General features: G+C 32.5%; 2 protein-coding genes across 8 annotated transcripts; both read left to right on the top strand.

Moving 5' to 3' along the window:
- Window positions 1-12,004: 12,004 nt before the first annotated feature.
- LOC112284988 (lipid droplet phospholipase 1) lies at window positions 12,005-17,442 on the top strand. Of its 7 annotated transcripts, none has more exons than XM_024525451.3 (11): window positions 12,005-12,421; window positions 14,098-14,263; window positions 14,462-14,529; window positions 14,859-14,929; window positions 15,083-15,355; window positions 15,454-15,617; window positions 15,772-15,827; window positions 16,210-16,262; window positions 16,474-16,642; window positions 16,768-16,865; window positions 17,004-17,442. In XM_024525451.3, exons 2-11 carry the CDS (start codon window positions 14,133-14,135, stop codon window positions 17,106-17,108), a joined length of 1,188 nt encoding a protein of 395 aa, XP_024381219.1. In that variant the 5' UTR covers window positions 12,005-12,421; window positions 14,098-14,132; the 3' UTR covers window positions 17,109-17,442. The 7 variants fall into 7 exon arrangements, with proteins under 7 accessions (XP_024381219.1, XP_024381228.1, XP_024381193.1 ...); XM_024525460.3 differs by lacking the exon at window positions 12,005-12,421 and adding an exon at window positions 12,469-12,582; XM_024525425.3 differs by lacking the exon at window positions 12,005-12,421 and adding an exon at window positions 12,553-13,161.
- Window positions 17,443-18,289: 847 nt separating this feature from the next.
- On the top strand, window positions 18,290-20,012 carry LOC112285018 (large ribosomal subunit protein uL24z). The gene is made up of 4 exons (XM_024525473.3): window positions 18,290-18,373; window positions 19,098-19,210; window positions 19,418-19,559; window positions 19,706-20,012. Exons 1-4 carry the CDS (start codon window positions 18,358-18,360, stop codon window positions 19,876-19,878), a joined length of 444 nt encoding a protein of 147 aa, XP_024381241.1. The 5' UTR covers window positions 18,290-18,357; the 3' UTR covers window positions 19,879-20,012.
- Window positions 20,013-22,607: the final 2,595 nt, after the last annotated feature.

Raw genomic sequence — 22,607 nt, forward strand, 5'->3', positions numbered from 1 at the left:
TTTAGAAAACATAAGTAAAAGATAGAAAGATAATAACATATTTAGTGTTAATATTGCCTTTTATTAAGAAAAGATTTTTACTTACTTAGTGGAACCATAAACAAGAAAAAATAAAATAGATGATAAAAAATATATTAAAGACATCTTTAAGTAAGAGTAACAATCAGTTTTCATCAAAAATTATTTGGATAAACCTTAAATTAATACTTAAAAAGTACAAGTTGCTAGTTAAATTGAGGTGATATATTGTGAGCTAATAGTTGACTTTATTCTTAATATCTATAATTGTTTTGAGAAAAATGGTGAATGGTGCAAATAGATGCTATTGACACTTAAAGATTGATATTAAAGTTAGAGAATAAGGACAACCAATATCCAAGTGGATTGGATGCTTTCTCTCTCAATTAGAAAGTTGGATTTTCTTTGAATTTTGTGTGCTTGTTTTGAATTAAGAAATTAAGAACTTTAAAAAAATTGAATCATAATCAAGAAATAATTTAATAAATATTAAAGTTTTTAAAGTACTATAGGATTTGATTAGGGTGCAATTAAGATTTACTTAGAATTTTTAAAATATTTTTTAGGATTTTAAATAATCTTTAGAAGCTTTATAGATGCTATTTTGACTTTACATGTCTTTGTAGTTGATTGATAGATTAGAAATTTAGTCAACAATTTAACCACATGTTGATAGATTATGGAATAAGCTAACTATGTAGTGCACATGTAGAAAACTTGCTTAACAAGTTAAGATATGTGTCTTGCAAAATCGATATGTTTTAAAGGTCCTATTGACCATTGCCATATAGCTCCTAATTAGATAGTATATATAAAGGCAAGAGTGAAGCCTTTTGTACTCTTATCAATGCCTTTCTAATCTTTAGTCTTGTTCCAAGACTTTCTAATCTTCTTGTCTTTGGCAAAAGCCATTCTAGTTTAATATTGTATCATCTTTGAGTTATTATTTAGTCTTTTTGAGTAATACAAGAGTATTCTAATCTTTTGGTTCTTCAAGATTCATGTCTTTGACAGTTTGTTAAGAGTCATGATTTATTGTTCTTATCTTATTTTAGAAGTGAGTGGATTACTCCAATTCTATTGTTGTATTTTGAAGGTTATAGATTATCCACCTTTGAACAAAATATTTAGTTTTTTAATAATATTTTTTTTCTTAAAAAAAGCAGATTATCCCTCTTTGTAGAAATTTTTATTTGACATTAGAGGTTGCAAATTACCTTCTTTTAATTTGACTTGTAGATTTGTCAAGTTGTTTGAAATAGAAGAAAAATTATGGATGCTATACTTGGCAAAAGTGAGAATAGATTTGCAACCATTACAAATCTTCACAAACTTGTCAACATTCTTAAAATGAAAATATCATGCATCACTAGTGCCAATTAAAGAAACACTAATCCTATGCCTATGGAAAAGTTCAAAGTTTGGATCATGAAGTTGTAGAGTTAAAGGAAGCAAGTAGATCAATCTTAGAATCAAATCAATGAAGTTTTTTTTTTTACAAGTATAATGTGGACAAGGATTAGTATACATGAGAAGTTTGATGGAATAAGATCAAAATTTCAAGGATTTCTATAACAAGTTAAGTTTTATCTAAGATTGTATTTCTTCTAATATTGCAGTGGATTTACTCAAGTTGGATTCATAGGTATACTTGTTTTGGAAGTGATCTCTCTTGATTTGCATCCTTGATAGAAAAGGATTGATAATTCCTTTATGATTTGAATTTAGTTCTAAAAGTGTTTGCAGCTACATTTGAAAAAAGTAATTGAAAAAGAATAGCAAAGATCAAGCTCTTATCTTTATAATAAGGATTATAGTCAACTACTATATATACTGCTAAATTCCAAAACCACACTTGCAATATAGATTGGAATAATAAAGCCCTTATCAATCAATTTTGATATGGGCTGAAGGACAACGTCAAAGATTTGTTATTGACAATACCAAAAGTAAAATCTTTGAAACAATTTATTACTCAAGCCATTGCATGCAACAATTGATTATTAAAAAGGCATAAAGAATAAAGATTTGGTTAGAGAGTAACAAGTTAAGTAATGATGATAGCTCCTAAGTTTATAGAAACTTATTCATTAAGGTCAGAATCAATACAAATTGATATGATATGTTTTAAATCTTTTATTGAGCAAGAAAAGACTCATTGTTGTCATGAAGGTTTATACCTATATTGTAGAGAATTCAAGCACATTGCTTAATATTATCCAAAGAAACAATAAAATTACAAAATGAAAAGCATGGTTTCCAAAGAGGAGGATGTATTGGAAAATGAATCTCTCCAACTACAATAGAAATCATATAGTTGAAATTTTATGCAACTTTTAGTAAAGATCCTATTCTCTCATTAGATCCTTCATATTGTTTTATGATAGAAGTTTGTTTAGGTCCAAAAAATCACAAAGTCTTAGCCTTGTTGGATTCAAGAGCCTTAGTCTGGTTTATAGACAAAGATTTTGTCAAAAAATAAGATATATTTTTAGTTAAGAAAATCAAACCTGTACATATAGAAATAATAGATGGTTGTTTATTTTTTTCTAAAGGTATTATATATAAAAATATTCCTATAAAAGTAGAAATTAATGGTCATAATAGTTTAGTAGTATTTAATATGATTAAATCTCTTTTTAACTTAGTTATTTTAGAATTATTGTAGTTAAAAAATTATAACCCCCAAATAAATTAGATTTCTTGTAATCTTGATTTTTTTCTATAGTTTAGTCTAAGATTTTGTTAGGTAAGTAGAAACTTATAAGATTAATACATCAAAACTATTATTGGTAAATTCAAGAATTTTCATGCATGCTCCAAAAGAAGGATCAATTTTTGTTATATACACTACATCTATTATTTATAGAAAAAGATTTCAAGTAGTATTCCATGTTAATATTGAGATTATCAAGTCATCTTTGAAAAAAAGAATGCAGATAGTCTTTTAAAGCATCATCTTTATGATTGTTCTATTGATCTTGAAGAAAGAGCTCAATTATCATTCAAACCAATGTATAGCCTATCACAATATTAATTGGCTACACTTAAAAATACATTGATGAAAATTTGGCTAAGAATTTCATATGCCATTTTAAATCTCTAGCTAGGGCTTTTATTTTATTTGTAAAGAAAAAAGATGGAACTTTGTAAATGTGTGTAGACTATCAAAGATTCAATAAGATCAACATCAAGAATAAGTACCTTCTATCCTTAATTTTAAGACTTCATGATCAATTCAATCAAGCAAAGATCTATACAAAAATAGATCTATGATGAACATACAATTTGATATACATTAAAGAAGGAAATAAGTGAAAAATTGCATTTTGAACGAAGTATGGATATTTTAAATATAATATTATGCCTTTTAGATTTACAAATGTGTCAGCTACTTTTCAACATGTAATGAATGATGTCTTTTGTAAGTTTCTTGAAAATTTAATTATTTTTTATATAGATGACATCATAATCTACTCTAAGAATAGAAAAGAATATAAAGTTAATATTTGTCATGTATTACAAAAACTAAGAAATGGAAGATTATATGCCAAGCTGGAAAGATATATATTATATACTATTCAAGTTGATTTACTAAGATACATCATTTCAAACAATAGTCTAATGATGGATACTAAGAAGGTCTAAACTATTATAGATTGAAAGATCCCAAAAACAATCAAAGATGCGTAAATTTTTTTGAGATTTGCCAATTATTACGAGATCTTTATAAAAAAAATAAAAAAAAACTCAAGTTGTAGAGCCTTTTATATATTTGATATGTAAAGACAAACTTAAGTAAAGCAAAGAAGTTGAAACATCTTTTGAAGCCTTAAAAAAATATTTATTTTTATACCAATTTTATATTGCATTGACTTTGCTATTCTTCATAGAAACAAACACATCAAACTTTGCTATGGATGTTGTTTTGTCACAAATAAGAGCAGATGACAAGCCTCACTCAGTAGCTTTTCATTCTAATGAATTTTTAATAGCCAAAATTAACTATAAGATTAATGAAAAAGAGTTTCTTATAATTGTAGATTTATTCTAAGAATGGCGTCATTATCTAAAATATAATTCTAGTTTAGTCACCATTGTCCTGTTGTGACATGATTATATGATAAAAATATGACTAAAAATATTTTTTAATTAATATTCTATTATATTAATTCAACAAGAATTCAATATATTTTATTAAGGCTTTTATGGAAGCTTCTTAGCCTATTTTCTTGTCTTAATAGCAAGTAGATAAAAATTAATTAGTATTTTTACCTCCTAGGATATAGAAACTCTTTTATTACCTTAGAAAGATCATAAATTGATAAAATCACATTAAAAGAGACAAATAATTAGTATAGTTGATACTAAGATTAAGTTGAAGATAGGATTGGACTAAAAAATCCTAAAAATGGATTAAATTGATACCCAAGGTTCGACCATTTGTGAGACATGGTTGAAATCAGACCTTTGGCCACTAAAATGACCACTTAGAGCAAAATAGGAATTTATTCGAAGATCAGAGATTAGAAATTGAGAGTTAGGTTAGAACTTATTTCAAAGACGTAAGATTAGTTTTGGTAGGATTTGGGAAGAATTAGCAATTGTTATTGGAAGTCAAGGTTTGTATTGGCAATTTGGGATTTATGCAATAAAATTAGGGTTAGCACTTTGAGATAGTTCATAAAATTGGTTCTACATCTACAATTCAAATTTTAAAAGTGCTTGGATAATTAGGTGTTCTAAGTGTATACAAAATTTTGTAATAATCTAATAGTGAAATTGAGAGATATCTGAGTTTTGATTCAAGTACATATTGGAAGTTGGCAATTTGGAGTTGAGTAGGGTTTCTATGATATTTAGAAATCTATTAGTTGGATCAAGGTAAAATTTGGCACGGTGTTGAAAGACTTGAAGATCAAGTTGCAAATCAATTTTGAGTTAAAATTAATGGTTGGAGAAGGAGAAATCACTGCTGGAATTTTTGCTTTACCTTTCAAGTTGGGGTCCGAGTGACATCAGTGCAGTTTTTGGAGTTTTTTTCACAATCTGTAAGTTGGATTTGGCTGAAAATTCTTGAGTATATAGAAGATTTACATTGAAAATTGCATGAAAAATTTCACATCAAGTGAATGGTCAAATTAGAAGTTACAGCTTGTCAATGCTCATTAATTAGGTTTTGGGCTTACAAGAAAAATCTAAATTGATTAAAATTAATAGTAATAATGTAATTAAGGTTTATGTGTCAATGAAGCTACTAAGAAGAGTGTATTTTAGCACTTTTGAATTGGTATTTGGATTATATTCTTCTTATATGGATGAAATTTATTAGGATTTTTTAGATATTTGTGAAATACAACCTCTCCTTCCACACTTAGGTGTCTAGTGCATTTTTAAGCAAGACAATACATAATACAATATTGTGTATATGAATAAAAAGAACCTCAAGTACTTCATGCCGTTACATATTTTCAATAATTTCCAAGCTCATTACAAGATGTCTTTATCAAGATTATTTATCAATCTAGAAAACAACAAAGTTTGTTAGATGTTTTTTTTAAATGTTCTTATTTTGAATAAAAAGAATGCAATGCAGATTTTGATCAATAAAGAATGATTTTCTTAAAGCCAAAGAATTTTCATCTTTAAGTAATAAAATAAATATTGATTATTGATTCAACCTTTATTAAGAAAATTTAATCAAGTCTGTCTTTCGATCCTCTTGTTAATAATATCAAGAATAATTTTGTTAAATCTCATGATACTTTTAAGTTTGAATTCAAGAATAATCTATTATATTTCAAGGGATGATTATATATTCTATAAGGCAAAGCACAATTATATATACTTTAAACTTGTCATGACTTTCCAGCAACTAAAAATTTTGATTACAAATAAATTTTTGAGCTAATATCAAGAGATTTTTGATGGCTTCAAATATAAAAGGAAATTAAAGACCTTGTATAATCATGTGATATTTTTTTAAGATAAAAAATTATTTGTCTTCAATCTTATTGATTTTTCTAATAATTACTTATTTTAAAACAACCATGGATTTTATCACAAATCTTCTATTTTAAGTTTGTATGTTCTATATTTGTAATAGTAGATCATTTTATCAAAATGATATATTTTTTAATATATAAAAAATATATCACAAGTAAAAAAAAAAATAGCTATTTTTTTAATAACATCTTCTGCTATCATGAATTACATAAATATATTATATTGAATAGGGAGACTCAATTTCTATCAAGATTTTGAAGAATATTTTTGAAGATTCTAAAGATGGATATAAAACTCTCTTCAACTTTTCATCTTCAAGCTGATGGGCAAACAAAATAGATGAATCAAGTTTTGGAGCAATATTTAAGGTGTATCATCAACTATCATGAAGATGATTGGACAATCTTTTTATCATTGATAAAATTTGTATATAATAATTTGATATATTCTTCTATTTAACAACAATCAAATAATAAGATAGTCTACTTATCTTGATATGAGACATTATTGATGGTTGAAAGGACTTATCAATCATCTACAAAGAGAACAAAAATTAAAATATGTGGCAAATATAATTTGCCGCATTTTGGATTTTTTCAACATATAATGACTATTCCTCATAGAACTTGTTCCTAGAAGGAAGGAGGGATAATGCCATGAATACATTTATTTATTTTAATATTTATTTTTATGATTAAATAGAAGTAGATAAAAATAAATTTATTACATAATAGTTTTTAGAGAAGCTTTCTAGAAGCTTCATAGATGTTGTTTTAATTTTGCGTGTGTTTGTAATTAATTGATAGACTAAAAACTTGATTAAAAAATTAATGATATACTAATAGATTGCAAAATAAGCTAACTATGTAGCATCTATATAGAAAACTTGCCTTATAAGTTAAGATGTATGTCTTGCAAAGTCAACATGTTTTGGAGATCTTATAGGCCATTGTTATATAGTTCCTAGTTATATAGTATATATAGAAGCAAGAGTAGAGCCTTTTTTACTCTTATGAATGCCTTTCTAGTCCTTAGTCTTGTTTCAAGACTTTTTAGTCTTCTTATCTTTAGAAATAGCTATTCTAGTTTAATATTATATTAACTTTGAGTGATTTTTTAGTCTTTTTAAGTAACATAAGAGTGTATTAAAATTTTAGTTATTTGAAGTTCATATCTTTGATTCCTTCTCAATATCCTAATGGATTTACTTAAGTTGGATTTATTGAAGTACTTCTTTTTGGGAGTACTCTTTCATAGTTTGCCACTTTGATGGAAAAAATTTACAACTATTTTATGATTTGAATTTATTCTTAGAAATATTTATGGCTAGATTTGAAAAAATTGGTCAAAAAAGTAAAGCAAAAACCGAGCTCATGTTACTATAACAAGGATCATGTTCAACCACCACATATGCTACTAAATTCTAAAGTCTTACTTGCAACGTGGATTAGAATGAAAAAAACCTTATCAATCAATTTTAATATGGATTAAAAGATAATGTTAAGATTTATTATTGACAATGTTGAGGATAAATCATTGGAGCAATTTATTTCTTAAGCCATTGCATGCAACAATCAACTCTTTGAAAGATGGTAAAAACAAATATTTGATTGGAGAAGTACAAATCAAGCCATAATAATACCTTCTATTTTTTTAGGATCTTATTCATCAAAGTCAAAGCATATGCAAATTGACACCGAATATTTTAAATCTCTTACTAAGTAAGAAAAGACTTATTATTGTTAAAAAGATTTGTGCTTATATTATAGAGAACCTAAGCACATTGCTCAATATTATCCAAAAAAATAATTCAATCACAAAATGAGAAGCATAGTTGCCAAAAAAGATGAGTTGTCAAAAAATAAGTCTCTCTAACTACAATAGAGACAATGCACCTAGAATCTTGTATAACATCTAGTAAAGGTCTTATTCTTTCTTTAGATGTTTTACCTTATTTTATAATAGAAGTTTATTTAAGACTAAAAAATCACAAAGTCTTAATCTTGTTAGATTCAAGAGCCTTAGTCTATTTTATAGATGAAGACTTTGTCAAAAAATAAGATATATCTTTAGTTAAAAAAATCAAACTTGTACACATAGAAGTAATAGATACTCATTCATTGATTTCTAGAGATGTTATATATGAAATATTTTTTTAGATATAGTAATTAATAAATATAATTATTTAATAATATTTAATATAATTAAATTTATTTTTAATTCAATTATTTTAGGATTATCATGGCTAAAAAAAATATAATCCTCAAATAGATTAGATTTCTTATAAACTTAGTTTTTCTTGTAGTTTAGTCTAAGATTTTGCTACGCAAGTAAAAATCCATCAGATTAATACATCTAAACCATTATTGGTAGATACGTGAGCTTTCATACATGCCATAAAAAAAAGATCAACTTTTACTATATATGTCATGCCTATTATTGAAAGAAAAAAGATTTCAAGTAGTATTTCAAGCAAATATTAAGAATATGAAGATATTTTTAAAAAATAAATGCATATATTCTTCCAAAGCATTGTTTCTATGATTGTTCTATCAATCTTCAAGAAAGAGCTCAACTATCATTTGTACCAATTTATAAAGTATCACAAAACAAGTTCATTGTATTTAAAGAATATATTGACAAGAATTTTGCTAAGAACTTTATATACCATTCTAAACCTCCAATTGTGGCTCCTATCTTATTTTTAAAGAAAAAAGATAGATCTTTGTATATGTGTGTAGACTATCAAGGACTCAAAAAGATCACCATCAAGAATAGATATCTTCTATCTTTAATTTTAAGACTTTTTGAATAATTCAATCAAGCAAAGATCTATATAAAAATAGATTTATGAAGATAATCCAAAATAAAGAGCTTTGCTATTTAGAAGAAGGTTATCCAATATAAACTATTTAGGTAAGAAAGTTGATTGATTCAAACTAATAATATTTATAATTACAGATTAAAATCGTAATTGTAGAACTTCTATATAGATATTATATCTAATGTTAAAAAAAATAATTGGCCTTGCATTGATGAGATTATATAAAATTCCTACCTTATTGAAGATGTTTCTATTCTTCCTTTTTAACATCCCATTTTGTTGTGATGTACAAACAATGGTCAATTGATAAATAATTCTATGGTTTTGTAAATACTTGGTAAAATCTTGTAATATGAATTCTCTCCTTTTGTCAAAATTGAGCAACAAGATTTGATTAGAGGTTTGTCTTTTAACTATCATGTAATTTTTTTAAAACATATTAAGAAACTAGTACTTTATGACCATAAAATAGATTTAGATTAGTTTTGGAGAAATCATCAATGAATATTATAAAGTAACAAAAGTGAGCTAGGAATTTGAGTAGTAGATGCTCACATACATAAGTATATATAAATTACAAAGATTTTATGGCCCAATTTGATGCCACCTTAGAAATTTGATTTCTAATTTGTTTACCTCAATAACAGCAACTACATAATTGAATTTTGCTAAAGAAGCAAGAAAGTCTTAAAATTAAGTCATTAGTTTGAAGATATTTAAGGCTCTTATAGTTTAAATGTCTTAATCACAAGTTCCAAAGAGAGGTGAGAGAATCAGCAAATTTATTAATCATAAAGGTTTTTAGTTTAAAGAGTTCTACATTCTACCTAAGTGACTCTATTTTTTACAATTTCAATTGTATTAGTATCAAAAATGTGTGTAGCTAGTTGTTTTAATTGTACAAGCCATTGTCATGATCTTATCTACATTTTCTTATGATTCTATGTGATTTATTAATGGAGATGAAAATATATTATTTAGATCCAAAACTACCAAATTTTCCAACATCTATAATTTATCCAATAAACAAAATGTTCCTTGAAAGACCAAAGACATAGCAAACTTCTTTGAGTGTTTTTATTTTTTTAGCAAGCATGGATAATTTTTTTGACTCTTGTTGTATAATAATATAGATATTTCTCCTAGTTGTAATTATTGTCTTGCTAAAGAAGTGATCTATCTACTAAAAGATAAAGTAGTCTGTAAGAAAGTACTTGAAGTATTGAAGTCCAAGATCCATTTCCTATTGGCTTGATCACTAAGTGTTAACAATTCAAAAGCTTCTAGGATGCTTTCATCACTTTGTAAGTTAGGTATAATAGTGTCTCTATAGTATTCTTTTATAATATTAACTCCATAGTTGTTATGGATTATTAGTATAGAGGAAAGAATACTAAAATTTCTAAAAATAAGATGAATGTTGAAGTTGAAGTTGGTATATTCTAATTAAAAAAATCATATTGGTAAGTACTCAACAAATGTTTGAAGTATGTTCTTTCTTGATGCATTGATAACAAATGATTGATCCTTGTTTGGATCGTTATTAGTAATATTGAGATCCTTGAAGGCCACTTGTTCCACCTCTATTCTATTGTTGTTGATACAAAAGTCCACATTGAAGCTTATTGTGATAAATATTTTGGATTTTCATGATGAGTGCTTCTTTGGCATATTCTTATGACTTTTTGAGAGCAACATTAGTTTCTATCATATCCAAATAACTCATTAATTCTTCTAATGATGGTAAGTCCTTCTCATTTTGCATATATATTATTAATTTTTGAAACATTTTGGTGGATAATTGAGAATTTCATAAACTATAATTACTAGACTCTACATCAAATTTATTGCTTTCAGATTCCTTGAAACATGATTATTATATTGCATAAAAAGAAAAAATATATCTTATTGTTTGCTTATTTTCATGTATTTCTATCAATTCAATATAACAAAAATGATATTTGTATGATTCTAGGTTATTTTGATATCGTTTTTGTTATATTGAATTGATAGAAATACATGGTTCAATATAACAAAATGTAAGGTTCAATATAACATGTAAACATTTTTTTGACATGATTCTAGGTTATTTTGATATCTTGAATGTTAAGAATGGTATACCATAAATCTAGGAGTCATAAGAATATCTTTATTCTTCTCTTCCATTTACATTAAACATCGACCACTACTGATATAGCAGTGATGTCTTCTATTCTTACTCCCTTCTCTTTGTTGTCATTGATGTTGTTTGTAGTAGAATTGTTCTCAAGTTCAATGAGGTCCCATATATCTTTTTTCCCCTAAATACTTTGCATCGTCATGGCCTAGTGTTTGTAGTTCTTGAGTTCTGTCAACATAGTTTCTTTAGAACATACATTCTCGTGAGTACTCATCATGTGCTATTTTGCAAATGTACAGATGCGATATAAGATTTCAAAGAAGGACAATGGTATGAGCATTGAAGAGATGATTTGAAGAAGGCTGGTAGATGCTATTGTATCATAAAAAGATAACTTTGATAGAAGAAACAATGTCTGTAGATGTTAATGTATCACAAGAAAAAACAATTTTGATAGAAAAAAACAAACAAACAAACAAACAATGTTTGTAATAACAAAAGAAGTGGAAAGAATCAAACAAAACAAACTTCATAGAAGAACAATGCTCAAAAGCAAACTAGGCAGAATGGCAATTCTAATACCATGACAAACAACAAGAGAAATCATTGTTCCAACAAATAGGACATCGATGATCATAAAAATGTAGACTGGTCATCTTCAGATTCATTAAAGCTGGATGGATTACTATTTGGAAATGATAAATATCGGTAGGGGACTGATAATGCCTTAGCTGCAGGGGCGTGCCCAATTAGAGTCTCTACCCCAGTTTCAGCCCGCGGCAAAAACTGGCTCCCTCAGACATGGTTGGCTTCTTTGCTTCGCTTTCTGTGAAATTCCATCCGCTACGTGCAAAACCATCCGCATCAGCACCATTCGCTGTATAAACTTCACTGAGGTCATGTGGAAATGGGCTTCGGTGGATCTTTGCCTCTCTCCCGCGCAATGGCGCTGAAATTGTCCCATGCCGACGCAGAAATCGCATGTCTCGATGGGATAGCTTCAGAACCTGTTTCCAAGATGGATGCACTACTACTCTCATGGCAGGGTGTGGCGTCGTAGTCACTTGAATGCAGTGGTCCACAGTGGCGGCCAAGGCCGTTCTGTTTCGGCTTTTATCAGTGACGAAACGATAAGCAGTGACAAACACGTTTTTAAGGTGCTCGTAGCCTTAACTCCGATGTTGCAGCGACGTTAATGCGTGATGGACGGGTTAGTCAATGTGGTGATTTAACAGGCGTTTTGATAGTTTTTAGTGTTCATAATTTCTTGGCTTGTGAAAGGACTTTTGATGGAGGTGTATTACGAGGGGATTTTATTCCGTCTCCCTCTGTGGCACAGTGCCAAGGGATTATTTATGCTTAAGTACTTGGAGTAGATGGGGCCGTTCCCATCAATGCGGAGCTCGTTAATGTACGCTTTGAGAAGGCGTGATTTCTGGTGCACGACCTGACAGGCATGAAAAATGACTCTTCAATCTCTTGGTTTTTCTGTTATTTTTTTATTTCTCTTTTCTTTTCTTTTCCATTGCTGCGACTGAGGGAAAGGTTTGGACCACACAGACGTCTGAATGTTCAGAATGTTCAGAGCTGGGACCAGGGATGCCGTCATGATTTGGTGAGCATCATTCCCGATATGTCGAAGGTCATTTAGACGTCCTACGAAGCTGCAAGAAAGAAAGCATCATTGTGTGTTCTCCCCATCTAGCTGGCAGCGGTTTCGTGACTAGGGTGGGTCCTGGAATGATGATTCGTGAATTTTCGATACCTGTGAGGATCGGCTCGGAGGGAGCGAAGAAGGGGTTTGAACGGTTAGTCCAATTTCTTGGATTGGCACGAGAGAGAAGCGCCTGGTTTGTCGCTTTTAGTGAAGCGTGCTTTTCGCTTCTGGACGCTGGAGATAACTTAATTTGGGTATGAGAGTTTATCTTCGAGGATAAGGTACTGTGGTTGTGAAAGATGTGTAGAGCAGTATCAGATTGCTGTTATGCTTAGCCTTTAGAAGAGATAACCCCAATTTCCAAGTAATTTGGGTGGGAAGAATTGATTCCATTAGTAGCAAACCCCTTCTGGGATTCCGCTGTGGAAGGTGCTTGTGAACTGAAGATGGAGATCGATCGCTGTATATAACCTATGTTTACGAGTTTCTTTTGATACGATTCGTGAGTGTGACAGAAGTCCGGCCATTTCACAAGAGGTTTCAAATTCTGTGCCTTTCTATTATGACGCCGTACTTTTTTTGAATATGGTATGATGATCTGCGGCATATTTTTTTAGAGGCTTTGCTTATATTGGCCAGGGGAAGAGGAGATTGCTTCGCTTGGTGTGCGTTGGTGTAACCCAAGCAAATCGTGGCGAGGAACCTATTTTCAAAGTAGTTCCATGTTGTCTTGTCGATTAGCTAAGAGTTTTATTGAATTTCTCTAGTTCGATCCGCCACTACTCGCATATGATGCTCAAGAAATTATTGCACCTCTCGTTATACTTTTCATGTGATTCAAATCTGCAATTAACTTGTAACCTTGTGAGGTCAACATGTTAGACAACCATTACTTACCTGCATTTTGACCTCTACTCAAATGAGAGGATGATTCCCGTTAGGCAGGACTGGATGTCTGTCATTGACAGGGGTTAGTTTGAATCGAATGAGGCGCTCCTTTGCAGCCGATGAAGGTCTGCTCTAATTCAGTTGAGGTTATATTTGTGGTAGCGATTGTAGAACCTGAACACTGGACGATCCATACATTTTCGATGCAGGATGTTCAAAATTGTACCAAGTTTTTGTTTCTTATTCATGATAGTCGTTTGGTTTTGATTGAGGAATGAGACGATTGACAAATCATTGTAGGTTTTGGGACACGAGGGTAAATTTACAAATTTGTCGTTGAACGGTCGTTGTCATGGAGTTGAGACTGACCTTATCAATTTTCTACTTCAAACAGAGTCCCACAAAACTGAACATAAGAACGCCCTCATTGAAAATCTAATTGCCATGAAATTCAGGCACGAAATATTTCATGGCATCTAGATTGGCATAGTATCTTTTGTTTGAATGTACAAGCATTTTTACTGGTGCATTGATCTTTCTCAAGTCACTGTCTTCATGAGAGCTGCTACTGTAAAATTGCAACAGGGTATGGCAGAAAGAGAGAGGGTAATGAAGAGAATATGAAAGGGATGAGCTCCAGAAATATCAGTGAACATCTGCCCGCCATGCAGCCTCGCAGTAAAAAAGGGCAGCAGTGCGACGACATACAGCCTGAACATCTTTTGGTACTTGTCCATGGGATTCTTTCTAGGTGGTCTCTCTCACCTCGCTTGATTTCCTTTCATGATCTTGCACATGCCTCATATTCGCACATCCTATATTATGTAGACCTTACGTTTCTGCATGGAGCTTTAGTTCTCGTTATTTCCAGATGCAGACCATAGGCGATGTCATCTCTTTCCTTTCAGTTCTAACATTGAGCGCCTGATGATCGTCTACTTAAATGCAGTCCTGCTGACTGGGAGTATGTACAAAAAGCGCTTCAGAGGCGCCTGGGGAACAAGTTCCTGATTCACGGTAACGTGCTAACTCCTCCCGTGCAAACCTCGTTGTATTTTCAGTGTCCATTGCGCCCGCCCAGCATGTTTGATTAATATTCTAAAGGATTCTAAGTAAGATCCTGATAACACCCTGATTGTGAGATGAAATATCTTGTACTATTCCGCTAATGGTAATTGTTGGGGTAGTCTGCTCTGCTCATTTCTTCCCATTAGCACTTCTTTTCATGCTTCTATTTTAGGTGGACGTTGTGTTGAAGCGATTGAATAACATTTGGTTGCTTTAAACATTCTTACATGTTGAATTGTGGTTTGTATTAAAGAACGCGCATTTAGTGTCTCCTGCAGCAAGCGCTGTAAACTCGTTCCTGAACACCCTTGGTGGTATTGATCATGCTGGGCGGCGTCTCGCTTCAGAGGTACTAAACTTCCAAGTTTACTACGAATGATGATCATGTCGCCCACGACATACTATGTACGCTCTTGGCAATCGACAGGAGGCGGGGAGGGTGGGGGTATTATTATGATATGTAACATGGCATACTGATTGTAGTTTGGGGTGTTGAAATTAGATCGAGCGAATTGTGGAGAAAGTTCCGTCCCTGAAGCGTATATCCTTCCTAGCTCATTCACTAGGCGGTCTTTTTGCACGTTATGCGGTGGCAATGTTGTATACGTCAAAAGATGATATAACTGAAGACATGAGCACTTTGGAAGATTTTGAGAGCAGAGGTGAGGAGCATCCCGTACTTCGTCTTCGCCGAGAACCTAAGATTGCTGGTTTGGAAGCAGTCAACTACATTACTCTTGCCAGTCCTCATTTGGGTGTACGTGGAAAGAAGCAGGTAACTTACAACTCAAACAACCTTCAACTTATTGGTATTCTATGTCCTGGTTGGTAGAAGATGAAGGTGGTTAATCTGACCGCAGTTCCTTTCATCAGCTGCCATTCCTGCTAGGAGTGCAAGTGCTGGAAAAGCTTGCGGCTCCAATTGCTCCTTTTGTTGTGGGGCGTACAGGAAGACAGCTTTTCTTAACGGACGGCAAGGCCAGTGATCCTCCTCTGCTTCTGCGCATGGCCTCGGATTGCTCAGAGGGTCTTTTTATGTATGTCCTCTCTTTACACAATTTCAATTGTTTCTATTCATTTTTTTTGTTACATTTTGCGAAAATTTTCCGAACAGCCACACCTTTCTTAGGATTGTATTTGTCAGGTGCAAAGTCAGCTAAACTGAATGTGGCATTGTTGATCGATTTACAGATCTGCGCTGCGCGCCTTCAAGTCGAGAGTGGTATATGCGAATGTCAGCTATGATCGTATCCATACATTGTTTCTGTGCAAAGTATTAGTTCATGTTCGCTGTTAGGTGCTGGCTAGGTCGGATTCCTTCGTTGATCTTATGTCTGGGATGGATTTTCGGAATCGTAAAATGGTTGAAATGGAAGGTCTATAGGGTGATGGTCCAATAAACCATTCCTGTTCCGAAAATTTCGAATCATGAAATAAATAATCTGAAGCCATACCTCCTCATGCTTATCGGAGGCATATGATTCAGCGGTGATAATCACAGAGATAACAGCCTGGTTTTTGGGCTTTAGGAACTCTTTCACCAGGTCTTCATATTTTTTCCAGTTTTTCTAGTGCAAGCTGTTTTTCTTGTGCGTAATGAAAGGAGGTTTTATTTGACTCTGCCGACAGACATGGTGGGATGGCGGACATCCTCAATCAGGCGCGAGAGCGAACTTTCCAAGGTTTGTTATGGATCGTTGTCTTCTTCAGTGGTAGTTTCTGGGTTGTTATGCCTTGACACAGAGTGCCAAGAGATGTCTTTAGTCTCGAATAATGGACTTCTAATGAGTAGACTTGTTTATATTAGAATTTAGACTGATTAAAAGAATGTACCTTATCTCTCAAAATTGGTAGAATAACACAAAAACTTACAGTTGATTTGGATGGTTGCAGCCTCCCAGGGTCTCCATGGATGGTTACAAGCATGTTGTAAATGTAGCCTACTATCCAGCAGTGAACAGCGATGCACCTAGTTTTCAGCAGGAGTCTGCTCAAGGAAAAGCTGCGGCTCAAGCTTCTCCCAGCAGCAAGAAAGCTGACGCATATCATGACACGCTTGAAGGTTTTGTGCCATTGTCCGACTCTTCTAAGCATTATCATTCGTTCCGCTTAGTGTTTTCTTGTCTGGGGTCTGGCACTATGCTACAGTAAAACAATTATTGATATTCGAACTTTTGTCATATACAGAAGAAATGGTGCGGGGGTTGCAGCAGGTGAGCTGGCGCAAAGTCGATGTTAGCTTCCACTCAGCTTTGTGGCCCTTCTTGGCGCACAATTCTATAACTGTGAGTTCATCATTTTATGTAAATTTGACTTCAGCATCCTGGCACAGACGTGTAACAAAAGACATCATTGTTTACTTGTTAAGTTTTAGAACATGACTTTACTTGCTATGTGCTCGTACTTTGGTTTTTGTTTCTCAGGTTAAGGATAGGTGGATACATTATGAAGGGACAGGAGTGATAGCGCATGTGGTTGACGCCTTTGCACAGCAAGAACAGAACGTTTTTCTGGTAGCAAGCTTGTAGTTCCTAAGTCAAGAGGTTCAAAGAATTGAAATTGTATCTATGACTTCAGATCTTCACATAAGAATATGTAGTTGTGTGCTAGATTTTCATTTAAGTCGCTGTAGTAAAGTAGGTCTCACAAGAATCTTGAGATGATGTGGAAACCATGAAGGTATGTGCAAAATACGGAGCGGAGAGAAATCTGCCTCAGCAACTAGTGATCTGGTGATGGGCTGCTATTACTGAAAGCGAACTGGAGCATAGAAAATGATGCAAGTGATATAGTCATTTCAGTACTGCTTGTAAATATGCAGTCCAAGATTAAACTCGTACATGAAGAACAGATATTTATTCATATTCGAGTTCAGTTAAAATATGCTTTCAACTGTCACGACAGAAAAGAGAAAGAAACGCGCAAGGCATGTGAGGGTATTACCTACCGTTCTATTAAGAACCGCATTCATCAGTAACCCCCAAACTCGATACCCCGAAGTGGCAGGCAAAAGACGACAATTGTATCGTAAAATACCCCTTAATTGAGAAGCCCACGAAGAAAACGCCCAACCTATCAAAGGATTTTACAAAAATATTAAAAAAACAAACAAACAGACAAACAAAATACAGCAACTTACAACAAACTCAGAGAGCACAACCGCATTCCCAAAATGCAGGTGGGTACTGCAGCGATCTACAGGGATGATTTCAACACCACCATCATCTTCCTGACGCATTCCAGGAAGCGATAACACTCATGTCCACGCCTTTTGTCATCGCACTTCCAATCCAAAAAGGGATCCTCCGTGCGGCACCTGTTCAACGGGGTGAGCAGCCTTGGACCACATGTGCTGCAACACCAGCGGCAAGCGGGCGTCCATCCCCTTTCCCTGCGACGCCAAAATACTCTCCGCCATAGCCATGTCGCCGCCCCGCCATAGCCATAGCCAACCGACCACCCTTTGTTCCGTGTCATCAGCAAGGGAAGATCTCTCGAATTGACACCCGGACAGAAACCCTTTGAGCACCATGACGTGATTGTGGTAAACACCCGGACTCTAGTCTCATATATCCGCCATGTACTCTGATAACTGGTTATCAGTTCATTTGAATGAATGTCATTTATTCATCCTGATTATAATGGTTTCGGAGGTCGTCCCCGAAACCTAAAGCTGCCGCTGCTGTGAGTTTTTGATCTTTTCCAGTACAGCCAAGGCCTGCATCAGTGCTCGAGGAGGTCACCACGCTGCGTTCTCCGTAGGAGTCGCCAGCCACCATGAAGTTCTCGCCCCGTGAGTTTTTTCTATCCTCACTCATGAGATATTGGTTTTTTAATTTTTTTAGGGCTGATGTTCTGCTCGAGAAACGAGTCTCTTCTTGCAACATGGGTCTGCGGGGCTTTGTTGGATGTTTCTCTGGGCTGACTTGCGGCTTCCTGCGAAATCACATGTGTTTAGAGACGCTTTGTGGGCAAGCAGCTCTTCTGTTGACGGTCATTCGATGTTGAGATCTTCATTGGAAGTTTGAGTCTACTAGGCAGCACATGACCTGGAAAAATATAAAAACGATTGGATGACTTAATCGTTATCTTTTTGATGTGATGACTTAATGTGAAAGGCTTAAGGATGGGTTGAGTAGGCGCTGGAGCTGCGGTTTGCACTTTACTCTGATTTTCGTAGGTTTAGGTTTCGGTTCTGACTTTTAATTTGTGTGTCAAAATATGTTCGCGTGCGGATCGATTATTTTTTTTCTCTTTCGAGGTGTCTGACATGAATTCTGTACAAATAATGGGAAAGTCTAGGTTAATTTCCAGCGCATTTTGTGCACAATGATCGCACTGGACGTGGATAGCTTTGGGTTTTGCCATGAACAAACCCTATTTTTTTCCGCCGTTGGAGTGTTTTATAAAGAGTTCAATCAGTGTTTTCGTTGTTTTTTATGACTGTTTTAGTGTAGTGCTGCGCCTGCGAGATACTCTACTAACTGTGTCTCAGGTAATTTGGTTTTCCTTTGCAGGTGTGAGCAGCTCTAGGCGCAAGTCCCGAAAGGCACATTTCAGTGCCCCTTCCAGCGAACGCCGCATTCTTATGAGTGCTGCCCTCTCATCAGACCTCAAGAACAAGTACAATGTATGTTTTACATTTTTCCGTCGCTGCCGGATTGGTTTTAAATAGCATGCACGGCTGAATCCACCGTAGCACGTTTGAATTGAACTGCCTCAAGAAATACGAAGTGTGTGTAGTGCCGGAAGCTGTCTGTAAAGCAGTTGAATCAAGTCCTTAAATTATTTCTTTATTTGTTTAAGGTCAACTAATTAGGCTTACCCTCCTCCACAGGCGCGCTCTGTTCCTGTAAGGAAAGATGATGAAGTCATGGTTGTGCGTGGCACATACAAGGGCCGAGAAGGGAAGGTCGTCCAAGTTTACCGGCGCAAGTGGGTGATTCATGTGGAGCGCATTACTCGTGAGAAGGTCAATGGTATGGGTTAATCTCTCTAGATACGTGGTCAAACAAGTCAGCCAAAATCGGTTAAGCTAGTTTATTGCTTCAACTTTCGTTTTTACTTTTTGTTCATGTTGTTTTCAACTAGTTTCGGCGCCTCACCTTGTGATGCAACTTTGTAGGCGCAACTGTGAATGTCGGCATTGATGCATCGAATGTAGTGATTACGAAGCTCAAGCTAGACAAGGACCGCAAGGCTCTTCTTGAGAGGAAAGGCAAGGGTCGTGCTGGTGACAAGGGCAAGGGCAAGTTCACTGATGCGGATGTGTCTCCTCCTCTTCAGGAAGTTGATTAGCTTATAAAACTCTCCAAATGAGTACATTGTTTCATAAGCATGAATTGCTTAATAGCTTTTTAATCATGTAAAGCTCTGTCTATTGTCAGTATTGCATTCATCCTTCCATCACGAAGGAAATTATTGCAAGGTTATTGAAGTTTGAAATTTGTTTGAGTTGACGTGCAATGTTCTCAAATTGTTCTTACTATCTTCAAGAAGTGATCGATATTTAATTATCAATCATTGGATTGGATCAAATTCATGCATCTTCTTTAATTTTACGTTTGAAACTTTTTGTTTAAAAGTATTAAAAAGCTGAAGGTTCTGTATGTTTTACTAGCTAAATTTTGGAATCATGTGAAAGAGTAGTAAGGACGGGATCTCACAATTGTGCTGTAACAGTTGTGTCCTAATCAAAACTGTTTAATCTGACAACTTTTTTTTGGTTTTGGAACCTGCTAAATTTTTATTAAAGAAGAGTTTATTTACTTCAAAAAGGTTGTCTGTGAGTCTCGACTTTGTAGAAGGAATTCATGAGTTAGGAACATTCAGTATCATGTAGGCATTTTTCCTCAGATTTCCTTATATATTTTTTGCTTAGACTTTTTAATAAACCATTACAGGACAGTACCACTGTTCTCACCGACAAAGATTATTTTGAGTTCCAACATTTTTAGCTTTTATGTAATTTAATTTCTAATGAAATAGTCAAAAGTATTATCAGTTTCAACAGGAATTACATGATATTTTTCTCTCATATATTTATCAAAAGATATTTACATTGTACATATCTGGATCTTGTATTAAACGTGTTAAAATACAAATGAGGTATATGTAAAGAATGAGATAACAAAGTAAAGTTAGGATGTTGAAATCATAAAACTTTTCATCTAAAGTCCGTTCCTAAGTTGAAGCATTTTAATGAATTTTTGGACTTAGCCTTGTTTCAATAAATTTCTTATTCACTCGTGTATGATTTGTTGAATTCATGATACTGATTGTTTGTAAATCTGAGAAAGAATGTCAGTTAATATAATTCGTAAAGTAATCTTTCTCATTTTTAAAATATCGTTGAATGAGTATCAAACATTTGCTGCAACCTTCACTAGAATTATTGTTTAGCAAGGACCAACTTTTTGACGTTAAATTCATTCACTTATTCTGACTATGATATTCTTTGTTAATGTAATTTCAATATTTTCAATGCTAGAAATGATTTGATTTCGATTTTGATTTATTTTCTTCAATTTAAAATTTCAAAAATTCAAAAATTCAAAAATTATATATTTATTAAAATATTGATTTTCATTCTATTAGATTTTTACAATAACAATAGTAATAAAAAAAATAGAAAATCAAAATTATATTTTTTTATTCTTATTTTTATTATTTAATGATATTTAAATATATGTTGTATTTAAATTTTATATTGTTTCATAGCTTTAAGATAAACTCAAAGTTATGTACTTACAAGTTAAACTATATCAAACCTAACATTAAATTTGCATATTATCTATTTGTATTTTAATGATATTTTGTAGTCTACACAATAAATAGAATACAAAATTCTAAAAACTTTAAATGCTTTTGGCAAGTAAACATTCTATATATATATATATATATATATATATATATATACATATAAAAGATAGTTTAAAATGTAGCATGTTGGAAGTATATAATCTTAATCAACTAATGCATGTAATTTTCTTTTTGGTATCAATAATTGTTAATAATTCCTACTTATTTTTATTGCTAATTTATAATGTAGTTTTTGTCAAAGCAAATTATCAAATTAAAAAAAATTGGTTCTGGAAATATGAATCTCAATTTAGAAGTTTATCCTTACCATGTAATGTAATGCTAGTAATAACATTGTTTTTAGCATACTTTCAAGCTTAAGTTTTCAATGCAAGTTGCTCATACGCTAGTTTAGCAATTATAGGCTAGGATTCATTAAAAATTAAGTAATAAAAATCAAACTTCTATATGTGATATTCTATAGAATTACATTGGAATTTTAGTTTTTTACAAGGACTATTTTAAGAGCTAATTTTTATGAAGCAAGCCCAAATTCTTAAAAAAAGATGCCTCCAATTATACATAAATCAAAGCAAAGTTATTACCACTTTAGAATATCAAGCAAATATTGAACCAAGATTTACTAGATTTAATAAATATTTTTTTTATTATACACTTATGTGCCAATGATTAGGATTTCTTCATTAGATTTAGTTTCATATTTATTATTAGAATATAATAATTTAAATCCTAGGTTCATAATTTTTTAACTTGTTGCCTAGTTAGACTCTTTTGAGCTTTATTTAAAGTACAATACTTGTTCATTATTAATTCTCTTTTAGAATTGCAATATGATAAAAAAAAAAAAATAGAAGAACAAGTTGTTATCATTATGTTGGAGATCTTTTTATAATAACATTCATAAGATGATTGTGTCTTTTGGACCAAAACCTACCAATTTTATATTCCATACTACTATTTAGATAAAATTGTCTACAATCCATTTTACTATTCTTATCATCTTTTGTTGGCTTGTAGTACATTGTATTCCAATAGATTATGTAGTAAAAATATCAACTATTAATATTGCATCTAGTCATCTTTATATATAGTCATTGATTGTTATGCCTCTGCGAATCCCTTGGCATATATATATAAAAGTCTTATAATATCCTACAACTACTACTCACATTAAAACAATATGACAAAGTAAGTGCTCACTATAC

This window comes from Physcomitrium patens, chromosome 1, assembly GCF_059467195.1.
Source record: "Physcomitrium patens ecotype Gransden chromosome 1, ASM5946719v1, whole genome shotgun sequence".
NCBI classification, from domain to species: Eukaryota; Viridiplantae; Streptophyta; class Bryopsida; order Funariales; family Funariaceae; genus Physcomitrium; species Physcomitrium patens.

Excerpts from the sequence above, each read along its gene's own strand:
- LOC112284988 (XM_024525418.3), top strand. The coding sequence starts at position 13,610 with ATGAGGCGCTCCTTTGCAGCCGATGAAG. Across the intron at positions 13,638-14,097 it reads CTCCTTTGCAGCCGATGAAG|GGTATGGCAGAAAGAGAGAG; the intron begins GTCTGCTCTAAT and ends AAATTGCAACAG. Across the intron at positions 15,618-15,771 it reads TGCTCAGAGGGTCTTTTTAT|ATCTGCGCTGCGCGCCTTCA; the intron begins GTATGTCCTCTC and ends ATCGATTTACAG.
- LOC112285018 (XM_024525473.3), top strand. Across the intron at positions 19,211-19,417 it reads ACCTCAAGAACAAGTACAAT|GCGCGCTCTGTTCCTGTAAG; the intron begins GTATGTTTTACA and ends CCTCCTCCACAG. Across the intron at positions 19,560-19,705 it reads TACTCGTGAGAAGGTCAATG|GCGCAACTGTGAATGTCGGC; the intron begins GTATGGGTTAAT and ends GCAACTTTGTAG.